Below are 16,193 nucleotides of genomic sequence, written 5' to 3' on the forward strand. Positions count from 1 at the left end.
GCGTGAGCAAGCCTTATTAGATAAGTTCATTATGCGTCTTGAGTTTCTGCATTTTGAGAGCCTATGTGGAAAATAATAAAGATGCACGTCCGTGGGTATGTCTGTCGCCTACGTCATAGCACTGAGTATGTTCTTCGTGTGGATTGGTGTGGGAGTGTCCGGTGTGCATGTTTGCAGAGGTGTGCTGACCGTTGGCTAGGTCGTCATGGCATCTCTAACGACGTGTAGGTTTAGTCGAGTTGATCCATGCCGCAGGTGTCGGCATGGACAGGGCGGGCTGCTGGGCAGGTAGATGGGCACATCCGTATGTTCCTGTACCAGGGTATTTGGTCGTCTGGTAGATAGGCAAACTCCTCTTGTGGCGGGTGTCTAGGCCGTGATCCTCTAGGCCAAGCGCGAGAGGGGAAGGGTGGGAGCCTGTTCTTCCATTCTCCCACTTCAACATTCATTGAGAACAAGCTTGTGTTCCAAGCCTCGTTCTCACTGCGTCACCCGTTTTGCACATGCGCTCACCTGCTTATGCCTCAAACCTCATTTTCGTGCCGGATCGCTATTTTAGTGATCCGGTCTTAGGAATCGCCACGTCTCAACGCAGTTTGGTGTTTTCTTCCGCTTCGCTCCAACCTTCTGCTTCTTGTTGCTGTCTCCTGGTTCCCCATCCTGGTGCCTATTTCTGAGGTAGGGTTTTCCTCCCTTGTCCTTTCCTGGGCTGGGTCCTGTCCTGACCTGGTCTCCCCTTGCTGGTCCCTGCCTTGGTCTGCAGCCCCTTCGCCCTGTTCTGTCAGGCTGCAGCCCGCTTGCCCTGTTCTGTCAGACGGCAGCCCGCTTGCCCAGTTCTGTCAGGCTCCCCTCCGCTTGCCCCTTCCTGGTCCTTTTCTCCTTCCTTGATCTCCCTCCTGCTCCTTGACTGCCTTCTTGCTTGGGTACCGGAATCCTTGGAACTCTATTTTCCAGCTGTTGTGAAGATCTACATCTGCAATTCTGCCTGCATTGCTGCCTTGGACATCTCGCTCACAGCCTGCTGGTTTACACCATAGACCTTCCCTACCAGTGCTTGCACTGTTCTGGCACCACGTTAAAATAAGGGAGGTGTCATCTGTGGCATCAGGAGCTGGTCCCCATTCAATCCTGTGTTATCAGGACAGAGCCGGGCCGGTTCTTTGCTCCACATTTCTTCGTCCAGCTGATTACTCCACCGCCTGCTGTCAGCCTACGCCTACAACGACCTGGCTACCCTAGTACGCAAGATTCCTGGAGACTCAGGTACACATCGTCCATGGGACGCACAGCTTAACACACACCCACTAACAGTGCCATAATGATAGACTCAATATTGATTATGTCTCTAATCTATTTCTACCCTTATGCTAAATAGGTGATGGTTTCATTTGAGATGCGTTTTAGGAGTACATCATTTCCTCTCATCGCCCAACAGGTATCAATGAGGTTGTATATTTATTCTTACATCACTCTAGTGAAGTCTAATGTGATGGTCTCAAAGATTCCACTGTAAGCCTACAAGTAGAAAAGAATTTACTTCTGAAACATTCCCACCAGGGGCACATGAAAGCTGTTCTCTGGTTACTTTATTAGCTACCAGTCAAATTGAGAATTCATTTCAATGCATTTTGGGTAACATGTCAAGCCCACCACTGGCAGGAGCCACATTTATGTATGAGATGCTCCCCAACTTTAAAACTTCTCTGACTCTGCAATCCACCTTCCTGCACATTATACAAATTTTCATCATCCTGAGTCTCAACACGGGGGAAGAGTGTCTTCTTGTAAGTCTGAGGAGTTTGCTACTTTCTTCTAAAGAATCACAGTGCTGAGATTTGCATTTTAATACTCCTCTTATACTCACACTAATTCCACTAACAGTAATATTAAACTCACAGCTGTGTCAATTTCAAGATTCATTTTCTAGGTGAATGATGCGAGTCACAAGAAATTGATAATAAATTACCTATATCCCTCTTGGAATAATGAGTGAAAGTGTGATAGTGCTTCTTTGCATTTCCATGGATTCTGATCCATGTGTCAGTCTCTAGCACAAAGATCTGCTAAATAAAAACAGTTGCAAGGACAGCATACAAATTCAACTTGCCAAAAATGCATTAACTCCAGTCCCACAGTCAAAATGTTCCAAAGATATTTCCTCACCTGTGTTGCTGCTCCTGACAGGCTTGGGGGACTATTGTCTGAATCTAAAGCTGTAGAGTGTGAACTGGTTTATTTGTAGCCTTTTATTTCAAATGTATTTTCTGCATCACATAATAAAGCAATATGCCCCGAGCGGCGGGGGGATTACCTATTAGTAACCTGGCCCACAAAAACGGCGTGACCGGTGCACTAAAAGGTTTTTTTTTGCCCCGAAACGCTGCGGCAAAGAAATGACAAAGAAAATGGCCGCCGGGAAAGGGAAAACGGAGTCCGTTTTCCCTTTAGATGGCAGCCATCGGGAGCAGAAGCGCTGGGAACAGAAGCGTTTCCAGCGCGTCCGCTCCCAAAAAAAAGAAGGTATGTGTGGTTGGGAGGGCGGAAGGGAGAGAAAGGGGAAAAAAATGAAAAAAAAAAAATACGTACCTGTGTCCCCGGCGGGGGAAGGTGGAAGCCTCCAGCCATGTGGAGGCTCGGAGCGGGGATGGCTCCGCTCCGAGTCTCCACACAGCAGGAGGCTGCCATCTTCCCCCGCCGGGGACCAAGGCATAGAAGGTAAGTGGGGTCGGGAGGGCTGGGAGGAGGGAGGAAAGGGGAGGGAAAAAAAGCCTTTCTTCGGTCCCCGGCGGGGGGCAAAGGTAGCCTCTCAGCCGTGGGGAGGCTCGGAGCAGGGATGGCCCCGCTTCGAGCATCCTCATTGGATGAGGGGCTGCCACGCCCTCCGCCAGGGACAAAGGCCGTGGAATCCCGAAAGAGGGATTCTCTGCCTGGTAATGACTCGGCAAGGGCCAATCAAATGGCTCTTTCATCCTGATTGCGCCCTCGCCGGGTACTAATTCCCCTTATCTGTCCTGGAAAGTAATTTCTGCATTGCACATGCAGGATGCCATCTTTTGGATCCAATCATTCTTACTCATCTAATGTGTCCAAACTTGGCTCCATTGGTGAGCATTATGAATGAAGAGGACACTATAGTACACCTATGTCTAGATAAGTGTCTTTCAGCCCCCTCAACATAAGCAGAGACAGTGGGCCTCATTACGACCCAGGCGTTAAGGGTTAACGCCGTCGTTAACCCTTAACGCCTATTCTGATTTTAACGGCTGCTCTTAGCAGCCGTTAAAATCCATGGCGCTAACCTGCCATGATGCTAATTACGCCACCGTAATTTACGGTGGCGTAATTAGCGCCTTCCCCACTCCCATTATGCCCTATGGGGCAAAAATGAGAATGGGGAAGGGAAAATGGGAAATGGGGATTTACCGCCCCACTCACCTTGGAATGGGGCGGTAAATCGTAGTTTACACCATGGTGGTAAAGTTGGCGCAATTAGCGCCTGGGTCGTAATGACCCCCAGTGTCACTTGCAGAAATATGATGTTCGCTTAAATTTAGCCAGGTCATCTCCTGTGTTGTCTAGGGAGAGAGGTATATTGGAGCAATTTTCAGGGCATCCTTGGTCGAGAAAGTCCTCTTAGAATTCAAATCTGACAAAAAGATGGACCCAGGTACAGCAATGTGTAATATCACACTCAACCTTTCTCATTCCCTGGGCAAAATCTGCTGTCATGCAACTAGTTAAATATCTTCCATGATCCTGCCATGCCATTGGTTACCTATTCCTGAAGCATGAGGCAAAGAGCGCAGTCTCTCTGTGTAGCTAGCCCTCATTTGTTGGGTGGCCACTCTTCACTCAATACGGTGGTTTCAAATGTCACTTCACAAAGCCATTACAACACTGTAAACAGTCTGCATTGAGGGTCTATATCGGTCCAGATGAGAGGGTCATCCTTAGCAGTCTATCCATACTTCGAGTCGAGAATAGTGCCAATGAATGTTCTTTTAGCAACTATCATCGCTTTCATGCCACAGCTGGTGGGCAGACATGGGCTTTAACAGCCCACCAGTCCAAGCTTTGATTGGTCTGAAGTAATTAAAAAAACGTTTTTAGCAGTTTTAACAGATACAGTGAGGGGAGATGGGCTCACGCTGATGTGGGAAGTCATCAACAGCTTAACTCAATGCGTTCCCATTGCAAAGCCCATGAGCACATACATATTATAAGAGAAGGGAGTCACAATGACACACAAAATGGCATTATGGGGAACATCAAGGTTGCGTGCCGAGTTAAGCTAGTCATGACTTCCTGCATTAGTGGAATTTGAAGAGTTTTGTTGCATTAAATCTGCGCAACTTAACTGCACCTTAACTAAGGTTTTTTCAGTGATATGTTTATATTATTAACTAAGTCTCCCAATATTTAATGAAAGTATTCCCAGTAAATCCTGCAAAGTGGGATGCACCACATATGTGAATCCACCATCTAATCACTCACAAAGCCTCTAGGACTGTGGATCTTCCCCAGTGTCAGACATTTCCTTACAAATGAATCAATCTTCCTTCTTCCTTTCATTCATTCTTATGTTCACAGATTCCAAAGAAGCACCCTTAGATCTATTTGAAAGTTTTGAAACGGCAACAGGTCACAAGAGCAAAAGGACTTTTGACCTCAGCAACTGACCTACTGCTTGCTGCCAGGCTCTTTTCTGTTTCAACCCACACCTGCCACCAGCAAGCTGTGCAACCCCCGTCCGTCTCCCTTTCTGCCTTTCTGCGATTTGTTCTCTGTGTTCTTCCTCGCTCACCTCTTGCCTCTGTACAGATCCTGCATTCTCCCTGCCTGCTTTTTTGGTCGTTAATGGTCTCTGGTGTCTTCCCCCAGCCATATCTCACCCTGTGGCAGACAGCACACCCTCCCATCCCCAGCTTTATCTGTACCTCCTTTGCCTCTCGGGCTCAGTAGCAGCAGTTCACATGACCTCTGCTGCAGGCCTAGTACTGCCTGTTTTTTACGGGCCCACTACTGCCTGTTTCTTACTGTTTCCATCATTTACCCACCTCCAGCACTGTGTACTATTCCTTCCCTCCCCACATGTTTTGCATCTTGCTGTTTTCTTCTCCCTACCTGCATCCAGGCATTTCTGATGCTCCTCTTCTCTCCCTTCCTACATTTATGGCAGTTTCATTTCTCTGTCTTCTCTCCCACCCACATCCCACCGCTTAGTAGCAATAGGTCACGTGGCATCTGCTACTAGCCCACTGCAGCATCGATTTTCTCTGTTTTCTTCCACACCCACCTCCTACCCTCTGTGACTGCGTCCCTTTCACACTTCACCTTTATCTGTGCTTCTGCTGCTTCCTCCATTCATCAACAACAGGTCACATAACCTCTACCACGCTTTTGCCTGTTTTATCTTCCCCACCTTCAGCACTCTATGAATCTCCACGTCTCTTCCTTCCCATTTTTCTGATATGTTTCTGTGTGTTCTTCCCCTCCAGTCTCCATGAATGTGTTCAGCTCCTTCACTCTCGCTTCCCACTTTTATAATGTGTTTCTATGTGTTCTTCCCCTCAAGTCTCCCGCCATCCTTGAAGCTCCTCCCTCTCCCTTGTCACTTTTCTGGTGTTTTTTTTCATTTGTTTTCTTCACCCTCATCCAACCTTCAGTGCGGCTTCCATACCCACTACCTGCTTTTCTGGTGTTTTTTCTGTATTTCCTTCCACCACAGGCCTCCTGTCCCTAACAGATTTTCTGGTGTTTTTATTCAGTTGTCTTCCAACACCCGGTTCACATTCGCTAGGCGACTCCCCCTCCATTACCCACTTTTGCCTCTGCCTCCTCTGCAACAGTACACCTGACCTCTGCTACTGTGCCACTGTGGCCTGGTTTTTTATGTTATGGTCCCCCAGCTGCCTCTAGCCATCTGTGCAGTTTCTCCCCTCTCCCTTACTGCGTTTGTGGAGGTATTCTTTTTCTATTTCTTACCTAACCCACCACCAGCCCTGTGTGCAGCTCCTCCTCTCTCTCTTCCCACATTTCTGGTTGTTTTATTTCTCTGTTTTCTGCTCCACCAACTTCCCACACCTTAGAGCATGCTGCTTCCTTCTCTCCCCACCTTTATCTGTGCCTCGTATGCCTCCTGGGCTAAGTAGTAACAGATCTTTTGGCCTCTGTACTGGCCCCACTAATGCAGAATTTTGTGCCCTGTCCACCGTCGGTTCCACCCACCCACTTCCAGCTGTTCTGGTGTTTTTATGTTTCCTTCCCCCACCTCCCTCCTGCCCTTTCGGTAACTCCAACCCCTTCACACCCTACTTTTATTGTGCCTTCTCTATCGCCGACCTGGGATCATTAGCAATAGGCTGCTGGCCCACTGTTGCCTGAAAGGTCTCTGTTGTCCTCTAGCACCCTGTATAGCGACACCCCTTACCCTTCCCAATTGTCTGGTGTTTCTTTCTTTGTTTTCTTCCTAACCCACCTCCAAACCTCTATGCAGATCCTCCCCTCAACCCTTCCACTTTTCTGGCGGTCCTTTTCTGTTGTGTTATCTTTCTGCCTCCAGCACATGATGCAGCTCTCCCCTCTCTGTTACTGATTTTGCTTGTCTTCTGTTATATTTTCTTCCACCATGTTCCTCCCACCCTCTATGCAGCTTCTCTCTTCTCCCTTCTCTTAATCCTTCCTGCTTATGGGTGTTAGAAACAAAAAGGCTGACAAAGACAAGTATAGAGGAGCAGCTGCATACCTCTGCGGGAAACCCTGCCCCCCATGGAGAGATGAGACAGTGCCGTGTTTGACACCAGCCTTTGTGCTAATACTGCAGCGTGTGTTCGAAATAAGATACCCGTTGAGACAACCCTACCAAATGTAACCCCAAAGTGATGACACCCTAAGGGATGAACTCACTGAAGGAATATGAGAAAATGAAAAGCAGCTAGTGATGTCACAAAAAGTATACACAACCTCCCAGGATACTGACTGAAGAGGATGTATAGATCCTAAAGAAACGAATGACGAAGTAAAGAATCAAGTGAACTTTTAAATACGAAAAAGAAGATTACATGAGCACAAAGTGCTTCAGAAAATCAACTGATCAATAAATGTACAGATGCATGGTAGACCAAGTCATCATAGTAGCTGGCCATACGTAGGGAATAGAATCAGGCGAAGCCGCCATTATATAGAATCTGGACATTGGTATCATGAATTTAGTAAGCCAGGGCCCATCAAACGGGAAGGGAAAACTGGGTTGCAGCAAGAATAAGCAGAATCATGGAGCTGCAAGAAGAGGCTGTCTGGCCTAGAATCAAGACTGGAGCAGCCAAGGTCAGCTATATATTCTGGAAATGAGCGAACGTGTGGAGGATGAATCATCCCTTGTTAAGGTACAAAGGAAGAACACCAAGAGTGTCAAGTTTAATTCATTTAAAACATTTAAAAGTTGCAAAATGGACCAAATCACGGTCTCCTGTCATGTGTGCCAAGATTGAAAATAGAGTTCGAATTTGGAGTCCCAGAATACGATAGTGAGTGCTCTCACTCCTGTGTATTCTAAAAGAAACAATACTTTGCAAGGCCAAGTTCAAAGACAATCTTCATTGCAGAAGGCATGGGCGATGAGAGATGCTGGGCTAATTGGGTGGTAGGGTAGCGTCATGCCACATCTCCTTGCACCTGGATCTGGGCTTACGTTGTGCTAAGTGAACGCAATGCTCCAGACCTGGCACAAGCGTGCCAATCAATTGTATTAGTCCATATAATGAAGGACCTTATACTTAGAATACGAATAATGAGAAACTGTGTATCTAATGGTTCTGAAGCTGACATGCTTTAGCGGTAAGAAAAGAGAGACCCAGGATGACACTGCGCCCAGTTTTTCAAAAAGAAGTTTAATACATAGAAATGCCCCTTCTGATGACACATGTTTCGGTCCCCTTAGAGACCTTCCTAAAATCAGGGCTAATTAAAGTATATCACTTGGTTTCTCTAATGCCCCTTATTAGGTATAGCAGAAAGTATCCACTCTTCCAATATCGGGTTAGATCCCCTTGAGTAGTTGTCTCGCGTTCAATCGCGTGCAGCCAAATGTCTAGAGGACCGAAACACCTGTCATCAGAAGGGGCATTTCTATATATTAAACTACTTTTTGAAAAACTGGGCCCAGTCTCATCCTGGGTCTCTCTTTTCTCACTTTATGTTTATATGTGGTATTTTCTTGGCTAAACCACAAACCCAGTGAGACGCGACCATAGAGAAAAAAACTAAGTTGAACCAAAATACACACTTGAATGAACATGTCGCCATGTTAGACCGGACCAACATAGCCAAGAATTGGTGAAACCATGCTTTAGAGGTAGGCATATGTTGTCCACCTGATAGTGTACTTAGATGTTCCCCTTAGCCAATCCCGACCCTTGACAGGTTTTTCATTATTGCCACGTAGTATGATGTCACCTTTGACATATTTTTGGTATAAAGTCTATGCTTTGTGAAAAGAACGCTGAGAGACTGAGCATCCGTCCGTTGATGTTCGTTGTAAACTCCCAGTTTTAGATAACTGTTAATAAAACATTACTTTGCCATCTTCCAGCGTAGGTTTGGTTATTTGGACTCAGAATTATTCTGTATGTTCCCATCCATTGCATATGCATGTTCCTAAAGGGCCTTAAGCTCACAAGGGTGCCACTTGTTTGACCCTGCTTGTGCCTGGAGTACACACAGACACCAGGGAAGCCACAAACTATGTCTCTAACTCCCCATTTTTCAGAGCCCACCCCGACTCTTATCAAATAATACAAATGGCACAGATCCCACCACTCGCCATCATGGACTCCACATCAAATCACCCTCATCCACATTCCCCTCAAAAAACATACACAGCATCTGCTGCCAACACACAGAAGCTGCAGCTCTTCAATGTGCACTTAGCAATTGTAAATGAAGCTGACACTGCAGACACCATAAAAAGCCATGTCCTGCAAGCACTAGTCACGTCTAAAACCTGGCTAACCCCCTTCCAAACCCACAGCTCAGATAGCCTCACCATGGAAGCCTCGAGTTTTCAACTCAGGGACAGACCGAACAAGACTGGTGGAGTACACACCATAATCCACAAATGTTCCTGGCCCTGCACCAGGCCAAAAATAACCACTACCAGCTACTTCAAAGCACTCTCCAGCCACTTCCTCCCTTTCACACATTTATAAAGTCACTGTTACCCTTACCGATAGGTCACTGAAACCTAGGACCTTCTTCATTGCAGCTTCACCAACTTGTTCACCACTGTGACATCTTCCTTGGGGACCTCAACCTACCTGGTGTCAAAGCTATCAAAGTGATGATGGAAGCAACAGCCTATTAGAATCACTGAACCTCACCCAGTACACAAATTACCCAACCAGAAAATAAGGCAACATCCTAGATGTCATCATCTTTGCCATGCCAACCATGCATTATAAGACACCTATAACCTTTGAATAAACTAATCACCTTGCCATTCCTTTCACCATCGACTGAGCTGCTCCAACCGCACACTGCACACATCCTAAGCCTATCACACAGACATTCCATTACTTTAAGGATTCCGTTTCAAACCACTCTTTAATGACCTCACCAACCTCATCCCCTCCCTATCTGGACCCCAGTGCAAGGCCGTGAATGGCAGACTAGAGGCTCTCAACAAAATCCTGAAGAGCACCATCAATATACATGCCCCAAAGAAACAACAAGCTATCAGACATAAGCCATCAGCCCCCTGGTGCATGCAAGAATTTAAATTCAGCAACTGAGTCATCAGAAATCAAGAGAAAACCTGGTGCAAGTCCAAAAACCTATCTGATTTTAACCTGACTTAAAGAACTATGCACTGTGCACAGACAACTGATGAGCACAGCAGAAGATCTCCTCCTGCCAGATAACCACACCCAGAGACAGCAAGGAAAACAAAGTATTCTTAAGGGTGTATCAACACTCTCCCCAACCCGACAATGCCACATTCCATCAAGTAATCATCAACAACCTTTTTATTGACACGATCTACAAGATTGACCCAAACAGTGACGCCAACCACATTGCACATTCATCCCACATTATGAAACAGAAAAGAGGCCAACTATCAAATTAAGGCCACGAATAACATCCTAGTGTCCTCTCAAGCTAACTCCTACTCTGATGACCTCCATTACCCAGACATCACTCACCCAACAAGCATTGCCCACTACTCTTAAATCCCTACAAATACCACCCCTCCCAAAAGGAAGAAATTGCATGTGAAAGGTGCAATGGATGCAAATTGCGACTCCGACCGGCGTAATTTGCACATGCATGGTGATTCACACAGAATCATTGTGTCAATTAAAGAATAATGCATTTTGTACCTGCAAATTGATTTGGTTCTTAAGCAAAATAACCACAAATTCCTGGAGGTCACAATGACAGTGGTTCAAACTTTTCAGAAAGTTAATCACTTTCAGAGAATAATTTTAAAAAAGTCAAGTTCTCGCCCTTTGATTTGTGTGCGTCCCAAATCTGACATACTCCAGTGGTGAAGTGCCTTGTGACCTTCTTTTTGTACGTTTTGCTTAATTGGATTGTGCCATCCGTGATCCTCATTTGCATCACATACCTGGTGAGCCACAGGTAGTCACTTTTCATTTCACAAAGTGTGCATTTCTTTCACCACCCCAATGCATTTGCGGCCATAAAAATGCTTTGTTGATCTGGCTCCTCCAGGTTGCACTGAACCATGTTACCAGCCATGATTGTTTTGCTTCTAGTGGTAAACTCGTGTCGATTATTGGTTGAAGTGTCAGGACTCAGAAGCATGATGTCTTCTGCATATGGTGTACTATAAAGCTGGACCCAAATAAATAAATAAATAAATAAATAAATACATTTGGGATTAAGTTATTTGAACACAGCAGACAAGAATGTGCGCAATGTCTGTTTGGGTAATTTAGAAGACATGTCGGCAATTAATGCCCTGATGCCCTAGATCAGTTCCTCTTTATGTAGCACAGATGATAAATGTACAAGTAGGGACTACAAAGATTTGGGAAACATAGTGTAGATTTGTCTCTTTATTTACGAATGTACATTATTGAGGAGCCTAATGGTAATTCCATTTAAACGTTCTCCGGGAGCCTGTTTCTGGTACACAGTTGGATTAACCTCTCCTGAATTCACTGCAGAGGTAACTTTAGCTGATGTTGTACTATTGTTTACTGATTATAATGGAACGCCAACAGGTTAACATTTCATTTCCATACTCCTGACGTAATATTTCCTTGCAATTTCTTCTGGTCATATATGGTGCGATATCCAAATACCAAGAGAGCCTGATTTACAAAGCGTGTGAATGGGTAATTCCCATTGGAACATGCTTTGTAAATCAGGCCCATAGACTTAAGTTGCACCCACGGAAAGCCATGTACAGCTTGTCAGTAGTAATTTCAACTGTTGAAATTATGAACACTTCTTTTCAAATCCTGCTGTTTTTGCTTTTTGGTTAAAAGTCAAATCCTGCTTTGCTTTGCTAACTTGCTCTGCACTCTGCTTGTATTGTTGCTTCTCTGTAACTTGCTGGCCCAGTGACTTCACTGTTTTCCTTGACCCACTCTTACCTGCTTTCCCCTCTCCCCCTGCTTCTTCCCCCCTTTTTCTCTGGCTAGCACACCCATGGCGCTTTCAGTTTCTCCTATCTTCTCCAACTGCTTCTCCATTGACTAGCCTTCCCTTCTCACTGAGTCTGGAAGGAAGAAGTTCAGAAAGTATATCTTGGCCTCCAACCCTGGTCTCCCTATCGCTGACACCTATTCCAGTGCTTCGTCCAGACAGACACTCACTGACTTCCTCTGTGTCGTTCTTTCGCCAGATCTATGAACTCTTCATATGATCTCTGTGCTCTGTCCAGTCTCCTCCTCTCCCATTAATGTGGCACCCGCTGGGAAGTTCGCATTGCTCCCTTCGATAGCTCTAGAGTCATCATTAATGTCTACCTTAATGGCACAGTCATGGTCCAAGGTCCTCAGGTCAATATCCTCCTCTTTGATAGGCGTTTCCCCTACCTCATATATTTCCTTTCATCTACTGCTGCCCCCTCAAACCTCCTTGGCTACCTTGTTCCCTCTTCCCTCCTCTTCTACCCCACCCCGTGTTCCTTCTTCACCTCCAGAGAGCGTACCTCTGATTTGTACCCCTCCCCGGGAGGCCTTTGAGGCTGGAAACCTTCTTCATCTTGTCACTCTCATCTCTCGCTCTGCTGTCAAACACTCCTCTGATGTCTGCCACCTCCTGGAAGAACTCGACCTCGATGTCCTCAGTCTCACCGAGACATGGTTCACGGCCAGCTTTGTGTAGTCCTGATCTTTCCTGAGTGGATTACCGCCTCTATCATTCCCACGCAGACATACTCCTCTTTCCAGTACCTTGTCTTCAGGCTCTCTCTCTCTCCAAGCCACTCTCTTACCGTGGCTACTATCTACCAGCCTCCTGGTCAGATCACCTAATTTCTTTCTGAGTGAGAAGACCTTTCCTCCTCCCTCCAGGCCTCAACGACTCAACTCCTCCTTCTTGGTGACCTCAATATCCATCTAGACTCTCCTTGTTCCTCCTCTGTACTCGTCCATGACCTCTGTGATTCCCTCTCCCTTTCTATCCTCCCCTCTGTCCCGACTCACTCTGTTGGGCACACACTAGATGTGTTGATCTCTGCTGACCCCCCCCTCTCCATCCCTCTGACCACTCCTCTCTCCTGGAGTGATCACTCCCTCCACTCCTCTCATCTCTCCCTCTCTTCCCCCCAGGCCAAGCTTACCCCAATACTGCCACCTACCTTCTCACACATACAGCCCATGAAGTATCTGTCAGTTGAGGCTTTCACGCCTCCTTCTTCCCCCTCCACCTCTGGCTGACTCTCATGCTGACACAGCCCTGTCTATGCTCTACTCTGCTATCTATGATGCTCTTGATGCTCTTGCCCTTGCCATGAGGATATGTTTGAATGCCCAAAGCTAAGTGCAATTCCTGGTATGACTCTGACCTAGCTACACTTAAACGTAAGTGTAGGGTGGCTGAGAGGAGATGGAGGACTTCTTGCTCATCCTCTGACAAACTGGCCTGTCGCCTGCTCCAAAGGCAATACCGACTCTCTGTCCACACTAAGAAGATAGCCCGCATCTAAATCTGTGTCTCTGCAGCATCTAACAACTCAGCCGAAATTTCAAAATCTGCAAGGAACTCACCAACCCTGCTGCATTCTCTACCTCTCCTGTCGCCTCCCAGCCCCTTTGCCTGGCCCTTGCCTCTCACTTCATCAAACAAAAGCAGGATATCCTGTCCACCCTCTCATCCCCTCTCCCTCTTCTCCCCTCTCCTTCTGTGAACTCTGGTCTTCCTACAGCCACCCTGTCAGCCCTTCTTCTCATCCTTTTGTCTTTTCTCCCCTGATGAGGTCGCTAGACAAGTCCGATCTATGAAAGTCTTGTCAAAACAGGTTCTTCCCTGTTCTTCCAAAACCATCAAGGACCGCATTGACACCCTCACTCCTACCCTGGCTGACTTCTGTAACCTCTCCTTCGCCTCAGGAACCTTCCTCTCCCCTCTGAAACACTCTGTGGTGCACCCTCTTCTCAAGAAACCCACTGCTGACCACTCTTGCCTGGCTAACTATCGCCCAATCTCCATCACTCCTTTTCTGGGCAAATTCTGGAAAAGCTTGTCATCTCGCAGCTTAACCTTCACTCTGATTCTGTTGATTGTCTCCACAACCATCAGTCTGGCTTTAGAGCTGCCAGAAGCAAAGAAACTGCTCTCCTGAAGATCCGCGAAGATCTGCTCTCCAACCTTGATTCTAACATCCCCTCAGTCCTCATTCTTCTCAATCTCTCTTCTGCCTTCCACACAGTCAACCATACCATCCTGCTCCACCATCTCTGTGACAACCGGGGTATCACTGATCAGGCGCTGGCCTGGCCGACTTCTTTCCTCTATGATCGATGCTCCCTGGTCCAAATTGGATCCTTCCTTTCATCTATCTCCCAATCTACCAGCGGTGTTCCCCAAGGGTCTAATCTCTCACCCTGGCTTTTCAACCAATACCTGACAACTCTCGCCCAGCGCATCGCCATTTTCTGCTCCAATTTTCAGTGCTATGCTGATGACACTCAACTCATTTTCAGGCTTTCCTCAGCCACCTCCTCTCCTTCTCTCATATCCGATTGCCTATCTGCCATTCAGGATTGGTGTGCTGCCAACGATCTCTGCCTGAACGCCAGCAAGACAGAGATCCTCCTCATTGGCACACCTTCACCCTCCTTTCCTGTCACACTCTGGCCGGCCTCCCTTGGCCCTCATTCTTCCCCCACCTGCGAGGCTAAGAACCTCTGGGTCATCTTTGACTCAATATGTGATATATGTATATGATAGGTTATTTATAACGCGCTTAATGCCCAGAGGTTTCTAAGTGCGGACCCGGGGATAGAACCTGTGTTGATCCATGTCTTCTTGCTTCCAAGGCGAGCACGTTGCCCCTGAGCTTTCCTCCTGAGACTCCACGCTTTCCTTCTCTGCCCACATCTCCGACGTCTCTAAAAAGTCAAACTTCCTACTGCACCTCCTCAGAGGTATTCTGCCTTTCCACTCCTTCCCCCCGAAGCTCACTGTCTCTCGAGCCTTGGTTCTCTCTAGGTTGGATTATTGCAACAACCTCTTTCTAAATCTACCTGCTTCTACTCTCCCCACTTTGCAACTTATCCAGAACAGGACTTAGAGACGTGTCCTTGGCCTCAAGCCCTGGGATCGTACCCCTCCAACCCTGATATCTCTCCATTGGCTACCAGTGGCTGCAAGGATAAAATAAAGTCAAGACCCTTTGCATTGTTCTTAAGGCTTTCTGGGGCCTGGGTCCAAAATACCTTAGGATTTCCCTCCGTAAATACCTTTCCTTCTGAGCTTTTCGCTCCTCCACATCTAACTCCCTCAGGGTCAGTCGCTTTCCTAAGAAATGAGCTGGGGGTAGATCTCGGACTTCGGCGGGGACCTCCCTCTGGAACAGCCTCCCTGCCACTCTGAAATGGGAGGAGAACCATCTCCGGAAGCACCTCAAGACCTTCCTCTTTGCTTCTGCCTTTGCTCCTCCTCTCCCCTGCTGATTTGTCCTGTCTGGGCATCGTGCACCTGATCACCCTCTGACTTTCGGACATGGTTACCTGCTCACCCTGCCAAACACCTGCACTGCCTCCTGGCAATACCTTACACTGGGGTCTGGATCTGTAACCCTATAATTCCCCTCCCCTTTCTTTTCTTTCTGCACTTTACAGACACACCCTTTCTGTTGCCTTAAAGCTAGCACTTGCCACTTGCTGCCTGCACTACCATTGTGTGTTGCTTTTATTATTTACTTATTTATAATCTATTTTTATTTTTATTTATTTGTATGCTTTTGCTCAGCACTTTCCACTTCTCCCCCCTTCCCATGCACTTCCCCCTTTCCCTCTCCCATTACTTGCGTGTTCTCAATGTCACTGGGCCTAGTAAGATAGTTGTTTTTGGTTCTCCCTTGTTCCTCGTCGCGCTCTGAAACACTTGTGTATGAGCGCGATGCAAATAAAATATCAATATCAATTTATCAGTGAGCAATGCTATGAAACGAAAACTCTGAGGGCAAATAATGGAATTCACTGTTTTATCCAATGTCATGGCCACCAGTACCCTTTTCAGTCTGAGTTAGGATGAGTTGTGCTGTGTCTTTTTGAACTCACATGTCTTGCTTTTTTTTCAGCTGCCTGAAATGACTCATATACAGACACGAAGACCATGGCTGATGTTTTTTCTACAAAACATTGGACTAGTACTGGGATGGCTCTCTCTACTGCTTCTGGCTATTTATGAACATAAAATCAAATTATAGAAAGTAAACTGCAACCTAATAAGCATTGCATGATTTCCAGTGGCCTTCTTCTTTTCCAGCTATGGATGTAATATGTATCATTTCCTCTCTGTTACAAACATCACATGGGCCCTCATTACGACCCTGGCGGAGAGGGGTTTACGCCAGCGTAATGCATGGCGTACCTCTCCGCCAGACTACGACATTCCGTAGCGCCATGGAGATTTTTACGCCTGCTTTTTGCAGGCGGAAAAATCCATGGCGCTACGGGACTTGTTGTTAATTACGCCACCGTAATTTACGGTGG

The 16,193-nt window shown here is 46.7% G+C and overlaps 1 protein-coding gene across 2 annotated transcripts in view; it reads left to right on the forward strand.

Annotated features, from left to right (window-relative positions):
• SLC39A12 (solute carrier family 39 member 12) overlaps positions 1–15,935 on the forward strand; it is a 787,521-nt gene extending 771,586 nt beyond the window's left edge. For both annotated transcript variants that reach the window (XM_069648578.1, XM_069648576.1), the window contains one exon: positions 15,779–15,935. In XM_069648578.1, the coding sequence (XP_069504679.1) occupies positions 15,779–15,907 (129 nt within the window). In that variant the 3' untranslated portion in view covers positions 15,908–15,935. The remainder of the gene's footprint in view (positions 1–15,778) is intronic.
• Positions 15,936–16,193: the final 258 nt, after the last annotated feature.

Source organism: Ambystoma mexicanum, chromosome 2q (assembly GCF_040938575.1).
Source record: "Ambystoma mexicanum isolate Mex_15411 chromosome 2q, UKY_AmexF1_1, whole genome shotgun sequence".
Taxonomy (NCBI): Eukaryota; Metazoa; Chordata; class Amphibia; order Caudata; family Ambystomatidae; genus Ambystoma; species Ambystoma mexicanum.